Raw genomic sequence first — 15,618 nt, 5'->3', positions numbered from 1 at the left:
GGCTTATCAAATGTAAAGTGAAATTACAAAGGAATAATCAATAGCTCCAACAATGAGGTCGTAGGTCAAAGGAGAGCACACCATTTTTGACAGTTTACATGTGTCCACTAAAGACTGAAGTCTTGATGAGAGGCTGGTCTGGGTCCTGACGGTAAGGGGGCCTGGCCTGTTGGACTCTGGTGTTCTGAACAGCTTTAAAGCAGCAGAAGTCTCTGCAGCTGACAGGAGGACCTGCAGCAGTCTGCAGCACAGCAGGGGAGGAGCACTGCACTGTGTGATGTGCTCATGCTGCAGTGGGGGGGGGGGGGTAAGTTAAGGCTGTCTGTGAAGTTCTAATGTGCTCAGATACGTTAACGGTTTCCCCTCTCAGAAGGATGTCCAACTCAACTTCACTAACTGTGTCCTATTTCATTCTTGGAGCTTACTTGCATGTTGGATATTTGAGGTACTTGTACTTCATGATAACTGCATTGTTGTACATTGTGATTGTTGTTGCCAACACGGCTCTGATTGTGGTGATCTGTGTGAACAGGAGCTTACATGAACCTATGTACCTGTTTCTGTGCAGCCTGTTTGTAAATGAACTGTATGGTAGTACAGGGTTGTTTCCATTCCTTCTGCTTCAGATCCTCTCTGACATTCACACTGTTTCTGCTCCGCTCTGCTTCCTGCAGGTCTTCTCTCTGTTCTCTTATGGAAATATAGAGTTTTATAATTTAACCGTCATGTCTTATGACCGATATCTGGCTATCTGTTATCCTCTGCAATATAACACACGTATGACTTCTAACAAGGCTGCCGTGTTTATTGCTCTAACGTGGATTTTCTCCCTTGTTCATGTAGTTATCATGATATCTCTGAGTGCCTCTCTGCAGCTGTGTGGGAACATCATCAGCAAAGTGTACTGTGATAACTACTCCATTGTTAAGCTGGCCTGCTCTGACACTACAGTCAATAATGTGTATGGACTTGTTTATACGTTTTCTATTATAGTTGCTCTTATAGTTGTAATGTTTTTCTCCTACATCAGGATCCTCAGAGTGTGTTTCTCTGGCTCCAAACAGACGAGACAGAAAGCTTTCAGTACCTGCACACCTCACCTGGCTGCTCTGCTTAACTTCTCCTTCGGGGCTTTTTTTGAAATAACACAGAGCAGGTTTGATATGAGCAGTGTTCCCAACTTGTTGCGTATTTTTTTATCTCTGTACTTCATCACTTTCCCACCGCTCTTCAACCCTTTAATATATGGACTGAATTTAACAAAAATCCGCATCATCTGTAAAAGTCTTCTCTTTGGGAAAGTGTAAGGTGCTGATGTCATGTATTTCATTCCCTGAGCATCAATAACACCTGGAGAAACTGGTGCTGGAACGATAGCATGCGTGTGTAATGTGTTTAGTGAATGTAAGAGTTATCACTTTAACGTTCAAATCCTGAAATGACAAATTGTGACGTTTGGGATTTGTTAGAAGAAATGTCGTTTGGAGAATAAACCGTATATGTTCTTTGGCTCAAACACATAAATAATAAAACCATTAATAACTGCTTTATGTATAGCACACACACAACATGTTACCCCTTCATTTCACCCATCCCAGTACTAGGAGCATTGGGCAGCTTTTGGTGGGGTGGGGTGGGGGGTTGCTCAAGAGCACCATGGCAGTGACCAGGAGGAGAACTGGCATCTCTCTGGTCTGACAGGGGACATGGACCGGCGACCCCTCGGTTCACAGACCGAGTCCCTACCCTATGACATATATTACACAGATACACATCGGAAAGTATTCCTATTTTTAGAGATGGCTTTTTGAGGAATCTCCACTCAGAACTGTCTGTGAATAAATATAAATGAAGTTCACCCTTTATGGTTTGAGGAATAGTGAGCAGGATTTTAAAATGAATATTAGAAATATCAATCAAAACAAAAGAGGGTGTAAAGATTTCACAGAGTGGTGTGAGCGCCCTCTGGTGGACAACTGACATATGATTATTCCACATCATTATTAATGAACTGCATTTATTTACTTAAATTGTATTTGAATAAGTGTTTGAAAAGAAGTATCTTTGATGTCTCGGTTATTACCCTTTAGAATGTATTTATGATTCCTATATTTTATCTCCCCAATTATTCCTATTTTTCTGCCATTTAGTAAACAGCATGAAGGATACATTTAAAAACTAGACAGACTATAATATCACTATATGTGAGAAAATCTAGAGTAAAAGTAGAAGTACTCAGACCCTGAGTAAAGGTAGAAGTACTCAGATCTAGAGTAAAAGTAGAAGTACTCAGATCTAGAGTAAAAGTAGAAGTACTCAAAGTAGAAGTACTCAGATCCTGAGTAAAAGTAGAAGTACTCAGATCCTGAGTAAAAGTAGAAGTACTCAGATCTAGAGTAAAAGTAGAAGTACTCAGATCTAGAGTAAAAGTAGAAGTACTCAAAGTAGAAGTACTCAGATCCTGAGTAAAAGTAGAAGTACTCAGATCCTGAGTAAAAGTAGAAGTACTCAGATCTAGAGTAAAAGTAGAAGTACTCTGATCTTGAGTAAAAGTAGAAGTACTCTGATCTTGAGTAAAAGTAGAAGTACTCAGATTATGAGTAAAAGTAGAAGTACTCAAATTTAGAGTAAAAGTAGAAGTACTCAGATCTGAGTAAAAGTAGAAGTACTCAGATCCTGAGTAAAAGTAGAAGTACTCAGATCCTGAGTAAAAGTAGAAGTACTCAAATCTAGAGTAAAAGTAAAAGTACTCAGATCCTGAGTAAAAGTAGAAGTACTCAGATCCTGAGTAAAAGTAGAAGTACTCAGATCCTGAGTAAAAGTAGAAGTACTCAGATCCTGAGTAAAAGTAGAAGTACTCAGATCTTGTACTTGAGTACAAGTAGAAGTACTCGAATCTAGAGTAAAAGTAGAAGTACTCAGATCTAGGTAAATCAGATCTAGAGTAAAAGTAGAAGTACTCAGATCCTGAGTAAAAGTAGAAGTACTCAGATCTAGAGTAAAAGTAGAAGGACTCAGATCCTGAGTAAAAGTAGAAGTACTCAGATCCTGAGTAAAAGTAGAAGTACTCAGATCTAGAGTAAAAGTAGAAGTACTCAGATCCTGAGTAAAAGTAGAAGTACTCAGATCCTGAGTAAAAGTAGAAGTACTCAAATCTAGAGTAAAAGTAGAAGTACTCAGATCTAGAGTAAAAGTAGAAGGACTCAGATCTAGAGTAAAAGTAAAAGTACTCAGATCCTGAGTAAAAGTAGAAGTACTCAGATCCTGAGTAAAAGTAGAAGTACCTGATCTAGAGTAAAAGTAGAAGTACTCAAATCTAGAGTAAAAGTAGAAGTACTCAGATCCTGAGTAAAAGTAGAAGTACTCAGATCTGAGTAAAAGTAGAAGTACTCAGATCCTGAGTAAAAGTAGAAGTACTCAAATCTAGAGTAAAAGTAAAGTACTCAGATCCTGAGTAAAAGTAGAAGTACTCTGATCCTGAGTAAAAGTAGAAGTACTCAGATCCTGAGTAAAAGTAGAAGTACTCAGATCCTGAGTAAAAGTAGAAGTCAAATCTAGATCAGATCCTGAGTAAAAGTAGAAGTACTCAGATCTTGTACTTGAGTAAAGTAGAAGTACTCAGATCTTGTACTTGAGTACTTGAGGTCCATTTCAGAGTATTATACAGGATGTTTTTAATGATTGATGTATTTCTGTTGTAATCCAGAAAGTGGTCGTTTTGTGGTTATACTTGGAGAAGTGTTACTTTGTTAATTAGAAATAAAAAGTCTTAGATTTAGGAAACAAAACTACAGCTTTTTTGAGTCTAGCCATCCAAACTAAAGTTGTAGATCTGTTTCCTGAATCAAAGGAAGTTGTAGTTGTGTTGACTGGACTAAATAAATGCCTAAAGGCTAAAGTAATTCTACTTTTGTTACTTTAGCCTAAAGAAATGGTAGTTCTTTGCAAATAATAACACCAGCTGTTTCTGAGACCAGGTGATAAATTGAAGAAGGTGTAGTTTGATTGCTAACTCGAAGAATTGATGTTTTATGCCTAAACCTGAAGAAGTGGTATACGGTGACCTTTAAGTGGTTTGCCGCTTTCTGTTTTTACTGAGCTGTGTTGTTTATCATCAAGCATAGAGGAGGTGTTCAGACCTCAGTGGTAATGAGGTCAGACTGTTGTCATCCTGTGAGTCAACGCGTTTAAAAGAAGTAGAGGGAGAGCTTCATCTCTTCACAAAGCAGTCACTGTGGGGCTTCAGCTGCCTGCAGGTCAGTGTAAGGAATCTCACTCTGTCAGAAACTGCTCTGTCTCTTCTATCCTCTACTTTTACTTTACTTCAAGTAACTGGGTGTGTTTGTGAATCTGTGTGTTTGTAATAATTCATGTGTTTGCAGGCCGGATACTTTTTGTGTGTTGACGCAGTGAGTCTGGAATATTGTGTTCACTGTTTAAACGTTTCCGATGACCATGGTGAACTCTACTCTTGTTTCATATTTTACACTCAGTGCCTACTTTGAAACAGGGACTTTCAAACCTTTGTATTTCCTGATGATTCTGGCTTTGTATGTCTGTATTATAGGAGCCAATGTGTTGCTGATTGTGGTGATCTGTGTGAACAGGAGCTTACATGAACCTATGTACCTGTTTCTGTGCAGCCTGTTTGTAAATGAACTGTATGGTAGTACAGGGTTGTTTCCATTCCTTCTGTCTCAGATCCTCTCTGACATTCACACTGTTTCTGCTCCGCTCTGCTTCCTGCAGGTCTTCTCTGTGCACACTTATGGAGGAATAGAGTTTTATAATTTAACCGTCATGTCTTATGACCGATATCTGGCTATCTGTTATCCTCTGCAATATAACACTCGTATGACTTCTAACAAGGCTGCCGTGTTTATTGCTCTAACGTGGATTTTCTCCCTTGTTCATGTAGTTATCATGATATCTCTAAATGCCTCTCTGCAGCTGTGTGGGAACATCATCAGCAAAGTGTACTGTGATAACTACTCCATTGTTAAGCTGGCCTGCTCTGACACTACAGTCAATAATGTGTATGGACTTGTTTATACGTTTTCTATTATAGTTGCTCTTATAGTTGTAATGTTTTTCTCCTACATCAGGATCCTCAGAGTGTGTTTCTCTGGCTCCAAACAGACGAGACAGAAAGCTTTCAGTACCTGCACACCTCACCTGGCTGCTCTGCTTAACTTCTCCTTCGGGGTTTTTTTTGAAATAACACAGAGCAGGTTTGATATGAGCAGTGTTCCCAACTTGTTGCGTATTGTTTTATCTCTGTACTTCATCACTTTCCCACCGCTCTTCAACCCTTTAATATATGGACTGAATTTAACAAAAATCCGCATCATCTGTAAAAGTCTTCTCTTTGGGAAAGTGTAAGGTGCTAATGTCATGTATTTCATTCCCTGAGCATCAATAACACCTGGAGAAACTGGTGCTGGAACGATAGCATGCGTGTGTAATGTGTTTAGTGAATGTAAGAGTTATCACTTTAACGTTCAAATCCTGAAATGACAGATTGTGACGTTTGGGATTTGTTAGGTTTGTATAAAAAACATCTTTGGCACTTTTTAAAGGCAGCAGAATAAAACATCTGGAAAGCATTTCTATTTCTACAATGTGAGACGGTGTGAATGTGCTGCTTTATTAGTAGCATTAGAAGTTTTACACCGAGGAAAGCAATGAGCTGAAAGACATTTAACATAAAGGGCAGTTCCTGAAACGTAGTACGATTCATCCTCACATAGTGGTCAGCAGGAACGATAATATGACAGCATGTTAGGATCAGAGAAAAGGCCTTTGGACTCCGTGTATTGTCTTTATGTGCTTTCTATATATATCACATGTGAAATGCAGTAAAACGTATATTTATTCAAACCAGATATTGTAAAGGGGGTTTAAGCAGACCCTTTATAAGTCAAAATACTTCATCATTAAGTAAAATAGTTACCTCAGCAGAGTCTCCCTGCTGGGGAGGGAGAGGGGGATGGCAGAAGTTGCATGAATGGGAGAAAATATCCATGTTACATAACTATATGTATCTAGCTGGTGCCGTTGAGAAAGAGCACACTCTCAAACATACAGTACAGGATTGACTCTGAAATAATCAGTGGTTTTTAATACAGATTAAGACCTTGTTACACCCATATGTTGTTGGGGGCCTCAGTGCCTTGTAGGTTAAAGCATTGGTGAAATTCCAATCAACGAGACACTCTGCTAAAAGCAGACTTAAGCCTGCAGTCCTTCTCCTTAACGTCAGAGGCCTTCTGCTTAAACATCACCACCAGCCTGCTGTGAGCATGAGGCTGCCTCTCGTAATCTGAATAAACACACAGTTAATCCCAAAGTATCACAAACATTAGCAGCCTGCTCAGCAGTTACCTTTATAATGCAAATCTGAAAGTCATGTCAAATAGAATGTGTTTTAAATGTTTCAATATACATTATAGCTTATGGCTTTGATATTTTTGAGGCTCTCAACATTTCTTAAACCTAAAGTAGTTGAGGTTTTGTTAGCCTGAGGAAGAGGGAATTGTGTTTCTGACCTCAGAAATGAAACATTGTGTTGCATAAACCCAGTGGTGTAAAACAACTACGTACATTTACTAAAGTACTGTTCTTAAGTTCTATTTAAAGGTACTTGTACGTTATTTATGTATTTCCATTTTATGCTACTCTGTACTTCTACTACACTACAATTCAGAGGTAAATGGTGTACTTTTACGCCCCCTATAGCTCATCAGCCATGAGGGGAATACACTATCATGTGAGACCACTTTTGTGTAGGCCTGGGGCCAGTCACAATGAGCCACCCCCCTAAGCTCCTTCGTTATTGGGGTATGTACTTTATGGTGAACTTCTACTGTGTAGGCCTCGGATGATTCAGAATGACCAATTCTTCTGACTTGTCCATTGGGGAAAATTCTATCTAATGAGACTTCTTATGTGCAGGACTGGGACCAGCCACAATGAGCTATTCCCATTAAGCATCTCAAGTCAAGGAGAATGTACTATCTAATAGAAATCCGGCTGATAACGCTTTAACTTTGACAGCCCTAGTTTTAACTTGTAAAACAGTTGTAAACATAAACACACACTTTAAATTCTTCCTCTTTTTACATTTCTTAATGATCTGTGATGAAGAGCCGGGTTCTCTAGCTGTTCCAGGACACACGTTGTTGGAATGATTTCTGAATGGTGTGTGAAATAATATCAAGAACAACAGTGTTGGTCTATTTCAGTAGGTTTTGAGACTCTTCGAGGACTGTATTTCCCCCTGCAGGCCACACTAGTTTCCTTCCGGAGCACTTTCAGCTGTAGACTGAGACCACCGAGGACCACCACGGAACAGGAGGTCTTTCCTCCTAGTGGCCATCAAACTTTATTCCTCCTCACCCTTCAGTAAGGAGATCTGAGAACTGCCACACCACCACTATGTGCAATATAAAGACCATTACCATCATTACAAAACACTCTCTGCTATATATCATGTGCAATATTAACAATAACGTGGAATTACGTATCTGCCACTTTGGTTTTTTGTCCTATTATAGTTACGGCTCCTCAAGGTTTTAACATTCATTATTTGTCCATGTGTGTTTCTTGTTGTTTGTTGTTTAATTTGTTCTTTTCATTGCACTGTCAGTGTACAGTTGACATGGTGATCACAGTCACAACACGCCTAAAGTATGGGTCAATAAAAACAATTTGCCATTCAAACATTTGTAACTTTAAGCTTTTTCATTTTTAATGATTCACATTCAACAAAGAAGCACAGACATCATCAGTCTTAATGCTAAAGTATTTCTCAGATCCAGAACAGCCATTTAAATGTCTTAGACTTAATTCATTAATAGGAAACACAAATCACTCACTCGTCTCAGAGGTCTTTTGGAGCTCAACCCCTTAAAGCATCAATTCTGAAGAAAAACTCCATCAGGGAAAAAGCTCAGGAGAGATCCTCTTCCAGCAGACAGGCACTGCAGCTGCACCAGAAGAAGAGGTACTTTTACTAATCCCTGTGGGGAAATTCACATTCTGTATTACACCCATCCTAGTGTTAGGAGCAGTGGGCTGCCATATGTACGGCGCCCGGGGGGCAGTGTAGGGAACAGTGCCTTGCTCAGGGACACCTCGCTACCTCACTTGGTCTTTCAGGGACTTGAACTGGTGACCTTCAAATTCCCATGCCAAGCTCCTAACCACTTTGCCACCACCCCACAGATGGACCATGAAACATTGTGGAGGGAAGAGCTGTGTGGAAGAGCTGATGATATTAGATAAAGTATTTAGGGAAATCTCAGGCCGTACATCACAGCGCTAAGGAGAGGCTGGCACGTGAGGAAGTATAAGGATAATAAAATGCGGAACATGTTGGGAACACCGCTCAAATCAAACCGACTCTGAAGTATTTCAAAGCTGCAGCCGAAGGAGAAGTTAAGGAGGGAAACAAGGTGAGGTGTGCAGGTACTGACAGCTCTCTGTCTCGTCTGTGTGGAACCAGAGAAACACACTCTGAGGATCCTCATGTACGTGTAGAGGATTAAAAGCAGAGGAACAAAGAACGTGCAAAGACTCACAAAGAGTCCATAAATATTAATATCAGTAGTGTCAGAGCAGGCCAGTTTAACAATGGAGTAGTTTCCACAGTACACTGTGTTAATGATGTTCCCACACAGCTGCAGAGACAGGGTCAGCGATATCATGACAACACAGATGAACAGCGAGTAGCACCACGATACAGCCACAATTAGATGTTAAGTGTTTCAGGCACAGGGTAAACACTTACTCTTCACCAAGCACAGCCCTTTGACATATAATTCTTGGTCATATTCAGTCCGTACAGAACAGGGTTGAAGAGTGGTTGGCCTGTGAGCCAGTATAATGATAAAAAGATGTGCAACATAACTGGTACATTTTTCATATCAAATCTGTTCTGTGTTACTTCAAAGCAACATCCACATGAAGCGACCCCAAGTCTCAGGACTGATCCCTGGTCGATATGGCCTGATTAAATCATCACAGGAAGTAAAGCCTCTCTCAGGGCGTCCGGACTGCAGGCTGCCTGCCCCCTGTTTTTCGTGGCAGACATTAATAAACATGAGTGCTGCTGTCCGGAAGAGCTTAAAAGAGGTCACACGGCTCAGTGAGAAGGAGGGTCCGTCTGCAGATGGTCAGTGGTCTCCATGATGGTGAATCTTTCTAGTGTTTGTTCATATTTCACATGTTCACAAGTCGTCCCAATCCAACAGGAGGATCATGGTGAACTTTACTCAGGTTTCATATTTCACTCTGAGTGTCTACTTCCACACGGGGGTTTTTAAATACTTGTTCTTCCTGATTGTCATGTGTTTGTATGTCTGTATTATAGGAGCCAATGTGTTGCTGATTGTGGTGATCTGTGTGAACAGGAGCTTACATGAACCTATGTACCTGTTTCTGTGCAGCCTGTTTGTAAATGAACTGTATGGTAGTACAGGGTTGTTTCCATTCCTTCTGCTTCAGATCCTCTCTGACATTCACACTGTTTCTGCTCCGCTCTGCTTCCTGCAGGTCTTCTCTGTGTACTCTTATGTGTGTGTGGAATATTTAAACTTAACCGTCATGTCTTATGACCGATATCTGGCTATCTGTTATCCTCTGCAGTATACCACACGTATGACTTCCAGGAGGATCGCCTCTCTTGTGGCTGTATCGTGGTGCTACTCGCTGTTCGTCTGTGTTGTCATGATATCGCTGACCCTGTCTCTGCAGCTGTGTGGGAACATCATCAACACAGTGTACTGTGGAAACTACTCCATTGTTAAACTGGCCTGCTCTGACACTACTGATATTAATATTTATGGACTCTTTGTGAGTCTTTGCACGTTCTTTGTTCCTCTGCTTTTAATCCTCTACACGTACATGAGGATCCTCAGAGTGTGTTTCTCTGGTTCCACACAGACGAGACAGAGAGCTGTCAGTACCTGCACACCTCACCTTGTTTCCCTCCTTAACTTCTCCTTCGGCTGCAGCTTTGAAATACTTCACAGCCGGTTTGATTTGAGCGGTGTTCCCAACATGTTCCGCATTTTATTATCCTTATACTTCCTCACGTGCCAGCCTCTCCTTAACGCTGTGATGTACGGCCTGAGATTTTCCAAAATCCGTGTTGTTGTGAGAAGTCTGATGTCAGAGGTCGGCCTTTAGCTTGAGGCGTTTGTGTACTGAGCAGAAGTGTTGAATAAACCCGTCTGGCTGCACCTGATTCCACCTGTCCGGTTTCTTTTTGATCAGAGAGTCGTGTTTTTTTCCCGCAACATAACTGGCATTGTCGGCAGGATATACAAGACAGCGTTTGATTGCTATGATTATCATTAATAGCAAGAGTGTGAGGTTTATTCATTCATAAAATACAAGGTTGTTACATGAACATGTGAATACATCTATGAAGGTTATTAGAGAATACCCTCAGAGGGTGGATGTGTAGTAACATAAAATAATCAGAGCGGTGATTGTCATTATGACCTTATGTGTACAGGATGATGTTCACTCATGTCAGGGTTTTTTAGCAACTTTGCAAAACAATTACAATAGAAATGGTTTGAATATCTCTAAAGATGTGTGTGTTTAAAAGATTTACGTTTAGTACCGTTTATTGTTCCACACAAGGAATCCCAACTGTGCATTGAGTGATTGCCCTTTAATATAGAGGAAGGTAAACATAAATAAAACGTGTAAGAAACAGTGGAGTTAGGTATTAACAAAGATATTACCAATGATATATGTTGTGTGTGTGTGTGTGTGTGTGTGTGTGTGTGTGTGTGTGTGTGTGTGTGTGTGTGTGTGTGTGTGTGTGTGTGTGTGTGTGTGTGTGTGTGTGTGTGTGTGTGTGTGTGTGTGTGTGTGCAGTAATCAAAGGGAATCTTCCCATGATGTAATGCTTGCTAATTAGGTCTTAATAGAAGCTCGTTAGTGTCCGAGTGTCCACACAAACCCTCGGGGGGCAGGGATCTTATTACAGTCACAGGAGACAGGAAACATGACGACAGCCCCCGTCTGAGTTTGGGTTAATGGCTGAAAACACATAACGAGTGGCCCAAGACGACCACACACGATGCGTAACCAGGACAAAAGAACACAGTGGATAGTATGTGGGAAATATAAAGGAAAAGTCTTTAAAAACATGAAATAAATCGTAGAATATTGAATGCCAGCTCTGATCTGGTCCTATGAAGACCTCAGTATTGTACTTTATGGATGAAAACGAACGTGTTTTCTTTACAGTTTTTGAGCTCTGAAACTACGGCCTCTTTTTTTCCCACCAGTTAAAATGTTCAGAAAATGAATCTAGAGTTCAGAAGACACGTCGTTTAGACGGAGCGGTTCTGTTCTGTTGGCTAACACTTAAAGTGCGAATCTATAAGCGTACTGCCTGAATCTGCTTTATCTTGAGGGCTTCACATCTGGCCCTCATCATCTTCTTTTAAAATGCACACTTTTTGTCTCCTGATTTGGTTTCTCCAAATTTCTACTTTTTTGAATCGCCGACTATTTCTTCACAATCATCACTTTTTTCCTAAAACATCTGACTTTTTTAAAATGTCTGGATTTCTTTCTCAAAGTCGACTTTTAAAAATGTCCAACTATTTTTTCATAAATCTAACTTCTTTTCAAAAATGTTCAAAACTCTGAGTGTACCAGAGGTTACTCTTCTCTTTAGAGCAGGGGCTCTACACTAGTCAAGCCTCAGGACACAACTTTTTCCTTCGTCAATCAATCCGGACCCAAAGTTTGAACCACTGCAGTAATGTGTCATATCTCGGAAATGATGTTAAGTTTATTGAAGTGTTTTGGTCTTGTGACTTTTCCCTTTATTTTTGAATGAACCTTCCCTCTCGTTTCAGAATCCCTCTCCACCTGTTCCCCATTACCTGGAGTATTTATTGTCCTCGTCGTCCTGTGCCAGTTCGTGTTTGTTCATGGTGAATTTCTACCGGTGTCATTAAGCCACGAATACGCCTCAGAGCTTCGAGCCACGTCGTGATTTAGTTGCTTTTGTTTTTTCATGCTCCCAGTGTTTGTTCCTCTTTAAGAGGATTCTGTGTTGATGCTGTTTTTGTCCCTCACAGTGGATCTTTGGTTTGAATAAACCTCTTTTTGTTAAAACCGGTGTGAGTCGTGCATTTGAGTTCAATCCCGTTTTCTCAGTCGTAACAGTACGAACTGGCCAAAACATGAACTCAGCCGACTCTGAACAGCTGAGAGCAGCTATTGCTCTCAGGGAGGCCGCCTCGCTCAACAGGAGGATCAGTTAACGGCCACCCAGGCGGGAGTATTGCGCGTCACGGACAGTCAGAGGGAGTTCGAGTCGTCGGTGACCACCCAGATTAACCACCTGGCGGGGCAGATCCATCAAATGCTCACTCACCTCAAGGAATCTCCGAGGTCAATTGTGGTCAACTTTCTTAAGTATGAGACCAAAGAGAGCATTTGGCTAAAGCCTGGAAAGAGAAAATAACAGTCGAAGGGAGACAGATATTTTTGGACCACGACTACCCCACCGAGGTGATGAAGAAACGTAAATCCTACACCGAAATTAAAAAGGTTCTAAAAGATAAACTGATACGCTTTCAGACACCTCTGAGTAGGATAAGGATCCACTGGTCAGATGGGCCCAAGATCTATAATAACGCCGAAGACGCAGCGCGGGACATGCGGAAAAGAGGGCTGGAGACGGGCGAGCGGCACGGCAGCGAACCTTCACTCGAAGAGCGGATCCGGAGAGCTTCACCATGGCAACGCGTCGGAGAGAGGCCGGAGAGAGGCCGGAGATAAACAGAGGGTCCGCCGCATCTGAGGACGCCAACCAAGAGGCGGCGAACCGAGCGAGAGAAAAGCTGCTAGAGTTTAGAAGATGAGGAGACGATGAAGACTTTGGTCAACGGAGAGAGAGAGAGAGGGAGGAGAGGAGTCCCTGGGGAGCCCAGAAGAGTTAAAGGCTTACTGTTTTTAAGGTAACATGTGATACAACAGAAAGGGTTCCACCAGGGAAGACTTAAAGGGGCGAATCTTAAGACCACCCTCCCTCTTTTACAAATGAGACTTCTCTAACGTTTATGTTTACAGGTGAATCGACAGAGAGAGTAGCTACTGATTGTTGGACTTATCTAGTAGGGTGGGAAGGCCTATTTTAGGTATACCCCAAACCACTAGGGGGGGCCTTTAGTTCAGAAAAAGTTATCCCCCACTCCCACCAACAGGGAGACAGGGCCTATGGGGAATGAGGCCCTTTTTTGCGGGAAGTTCAGTTTTTGTGTTCGTTCATATTTTGTTCATGGGGAAAACCTGGTTGACAACATTACAGTGGAGGGGCTAGGAATTATTTCAAGGATACAAACAATGCAACATGATGACATAATGGTGGTGTCGCTGAACATTCACGGCTTAAACAATATCAACAAAGAAATAAAGCTTTATCTAAGTTTAGAGGAGAGAAAAGGCAGGTTATTGTTCTTCAAGAAACACCTATCACAGGAGGAGCATGTACAGTTTAAAAAGCTGGGCTACAGGAATTCATTTCCCAGCTCCTTTGGGCAGAATCACAAGAGGGGTGTGGTGATACTGATTTCTAACACAGTAAAGTTCAAACTGATCAAAGAAGGTGGTGATAAGAAGGGAAGATATATCATGATAAAAGGGAAACTAGGAAACCAATTGGTGACACTGCTCAATGTGTGCTCCTCCGGAAAGTGGAAAAGCATTTTATGAAAACGTGTTTGATCTTATAAATCTGGAAACAGAACATTAGTGTGCGGTGGGGATTTTAATGTGGTGTTGAATTACGGGTTAGACACTACAAGTATGAAGAGAAACCAAAAACAAAGGAGTAGATATATGAATACAGTGATGTTAGAACTGGATGTGCAGGATGTATGGAGAGAACTTCATCCACTTGATCGGGATTATACCCACTATTCAGCTCCACCTGCCATGTACTCCAGAATTGATTCTTTTCTAATGAGTAAAGGAGATATACACAAAGTGAGGGAATGTAAGATAGGGGTGGCTGATGTATCAGACCACAGTGCAGTTTACCTAAGAATTCATTTGAACAATAAGAGGAAAAATACGGTATGGAGATTTAACGAAGGCATACTGAACAATAAGGGCTGGAAAAATAAAAGGGGAAATAATCAGATATCGGGAAGAAAAGGACAATGGGGAAGTTGATCCGACAATCTTATGGGATGCCCTGAAGCAGTGATTAGAGGGAGGCTGATTTCACACACAGCATTTTTAAAGAGAGTCAGACTAGAAACGTATCAGAAACAAATAGAAAAATTAAAAGAACTGGAACAGCAACACAAGCCGTCAAAAGATGCAGATAATCAGATTAAAGAAGGTTTATTAAACAGACTTATTACGAGGGAGGATCTAAAGCCACTAAAGCCGTGGCTGGACGCATAAGGAAACAACAAGCAATAACTAATATACATAGGATAAGGGACCCTGCGACCAATACAATTCTATATGAACCAGAGGAAATAGAAAAGGTATTTGAGGAATATTACAACCATTTGTATTCACAACCTCCTCCTGCAGGTGAAGAACTCTTGATGGAGATTCTAGACAACTTAGATCTGCCAGCAATAGGCACAAAGCAAAATGCAATATTGACTTGGGAGATTACAGTCGAAGAGATTCAAAAGGCAATTAGTCGGGCAAAATCGGGGAAGTCACCGGGAGCTGATGGATTGGGAGCTTCTTTCTATAAAACATTCAAGGAAGAGTTAATCCCACTACTACAGGACTCATTGAAGTATAGTCTCAGGTCAGGCAAGATCCCTCCCTCATGGAAAGAAGCCACTCTCTCTATTATTCCAAAGGAAGGTAAAGCAAAGACTACTGCTGCAACTACAGACCCATATTATAGCTGAGAGATTAGAGACATTTATGCAGGATTTGATTGACGAAGACCAGACCGGTTTTATTAAAGAGAAGCAAACAAGATAATATAAGAAGGAGCTTACATGTTCTAGAAAAGATACAGAGCAAGGGGGAAAGTGCAATGTTGGAAAGCATGGACGCCGAAAAGGCTTTGGACAGTGTGACTTGGGTATTTCTGTATAAGGTATTGGGAAATGTGGATTCAATGAGGAATCTGTGAATTGCATTAAGGGACGGATCCCTTAGGCCCTGTATTGATTATTCTCCTTTAAATGACATTACGGTTAAGAACAGGTACCCTCTCCCCCTCATGACTACTGCTTTTGAACAACTTCAGGACTCTAAAATGTTCACCAAGTTAGACTTGCGTAATGCCTACCATCTGGTGAGAATTCGTGAGGGGGATGAGTGGAAGACTGGATTTAACACACCCACAGGGCACTATGAGTATCTTGTCATGCCATTGGGACTCACCAATGCTCCAGGAGTTTTTCAAGCTCTCATTAACGAGGTTTTAAGGGAGTTCTTAAACCGTTTTGTGTTCGTATATCTTGACGATATTCTAATATACTCACCTGACAAAGACTCATGTTCACCATGTACGTCAGGTCCTCCAAAAACTCCTAGAGAACAAACTATGTGAAGTAGGGCTGAACGATTTTGCAAAATAATCTAATTGCAATTTAA

At 41.1% G+C, this 15,618-nt stretch overlaps 3 protein-coding genes across 3 annotated transcripts; all 3 read left to right on the top strand.

The window, feature by feature from the left end:
• The first annotated feature begins 374 nt into the window (after positions 1-374).
• Positions 375-1,307, top strand: LOC134879933 (olfactory receptor 52N2-like). Its single transcript, XM_063906521.1, has one exon. The coding sequence runs from the start codon at positions 375-377 to the stop codon at positions 1,305-1,307; it is 933 nt and encodes a 310-aa protein (XP_063762591.1).
• Positions 1,308-4,449: 3,142 nt separating this feature from the next.
• LOC134879935 (olfactory receptor 10J4-like) lies at positions 4,450-5,382 on the top strand. The gene has a single exon (XM_063906523.1). It carries the CDS (start codon positions 4,450-4,452, stop codon positions 5,380-5,382), a length of 933 nt encoding a protein of 310 aa, XP_063762593.1.
• Positions 5,383-9,261: 3,879 nt separating this feature from the next.
• LOC134880426 (olfactory receptor 10J4-like) lies at positions 9,262-12,819 on the top strand. The gene is made up of 3 exons (XM_063907364.1): positions 9,262-10,179; positions 12,266-12,429; positions 12,633-12,819. The coding sequence occupies exons 1-3, from the start codon at positions 9,262-9,264 to the stop codon at positions 12,817-12,819; spliced, it is 1,269 nt and encodes a 422-aa protein (XP_063763434.1).
• The last annotated feature ends 2,799 nt before the right edge of the window (positions 12,820-15,618 follow it).

The sequence above is a fragment of the Eleginops maclovinus genome, chromosome 18 (assembly GCF_036324505.1).
Source record: "Eleginops maclovinus isolate JMC-PN-2008 ecotype Puerto Natales chromosome 18, JC_Emac_rtc_rv5, whole genome shotgun sequence".
Taxonomy (NCBI): Eukaryota; Metazoa; Chordata; class Actinopteri; order Perciformes; family Eleginopidae; genus Eleginops; species Eleginops maclovinus.
This window is presented reverse-complemented; position numbering and strand designations above follow the sequence as displayed.

Excerpts from the sequence above, each read along its gene's own strand:
- LOC134879933 (XM_063906521.1), top strand. The coding sequence starts at position 375 with ATGTCCAACTCAACTTCACTAACTGTGTCCTATTTCATTCTTGGAGCT.
- LOC134880426 (XM_063907364.1), top strand. The coding sequence starts at position 9,262 with ATGGTGAACTTTACTCAGGTTTCATATTTCACTCTGAGTGTCTACTTC. Across the intron at positions 10,180-12,265 it reads TGAGAAGTCTGATGTCAGAG|GGAGGCCGCCTCGCTCAACA; the intron begins GTCGGCCTTTAG and ends TATTGCTCTCAG. Across the intron at positions 12,430-12,632 it reads CACCTCAAGGAATCTCCGAG|GATAAGGATCCACTGGTCAG; the intron begins GTCAATTGTGGT and ends ACCTCTGAGTAG.
- LOC134879935 (XM_063906523.1), top strand. The coding sequence starts at position 4,450 with ATGACCATGGTGAACTCTACTCTTGTTTCATATTTTACACTCAGTGCC.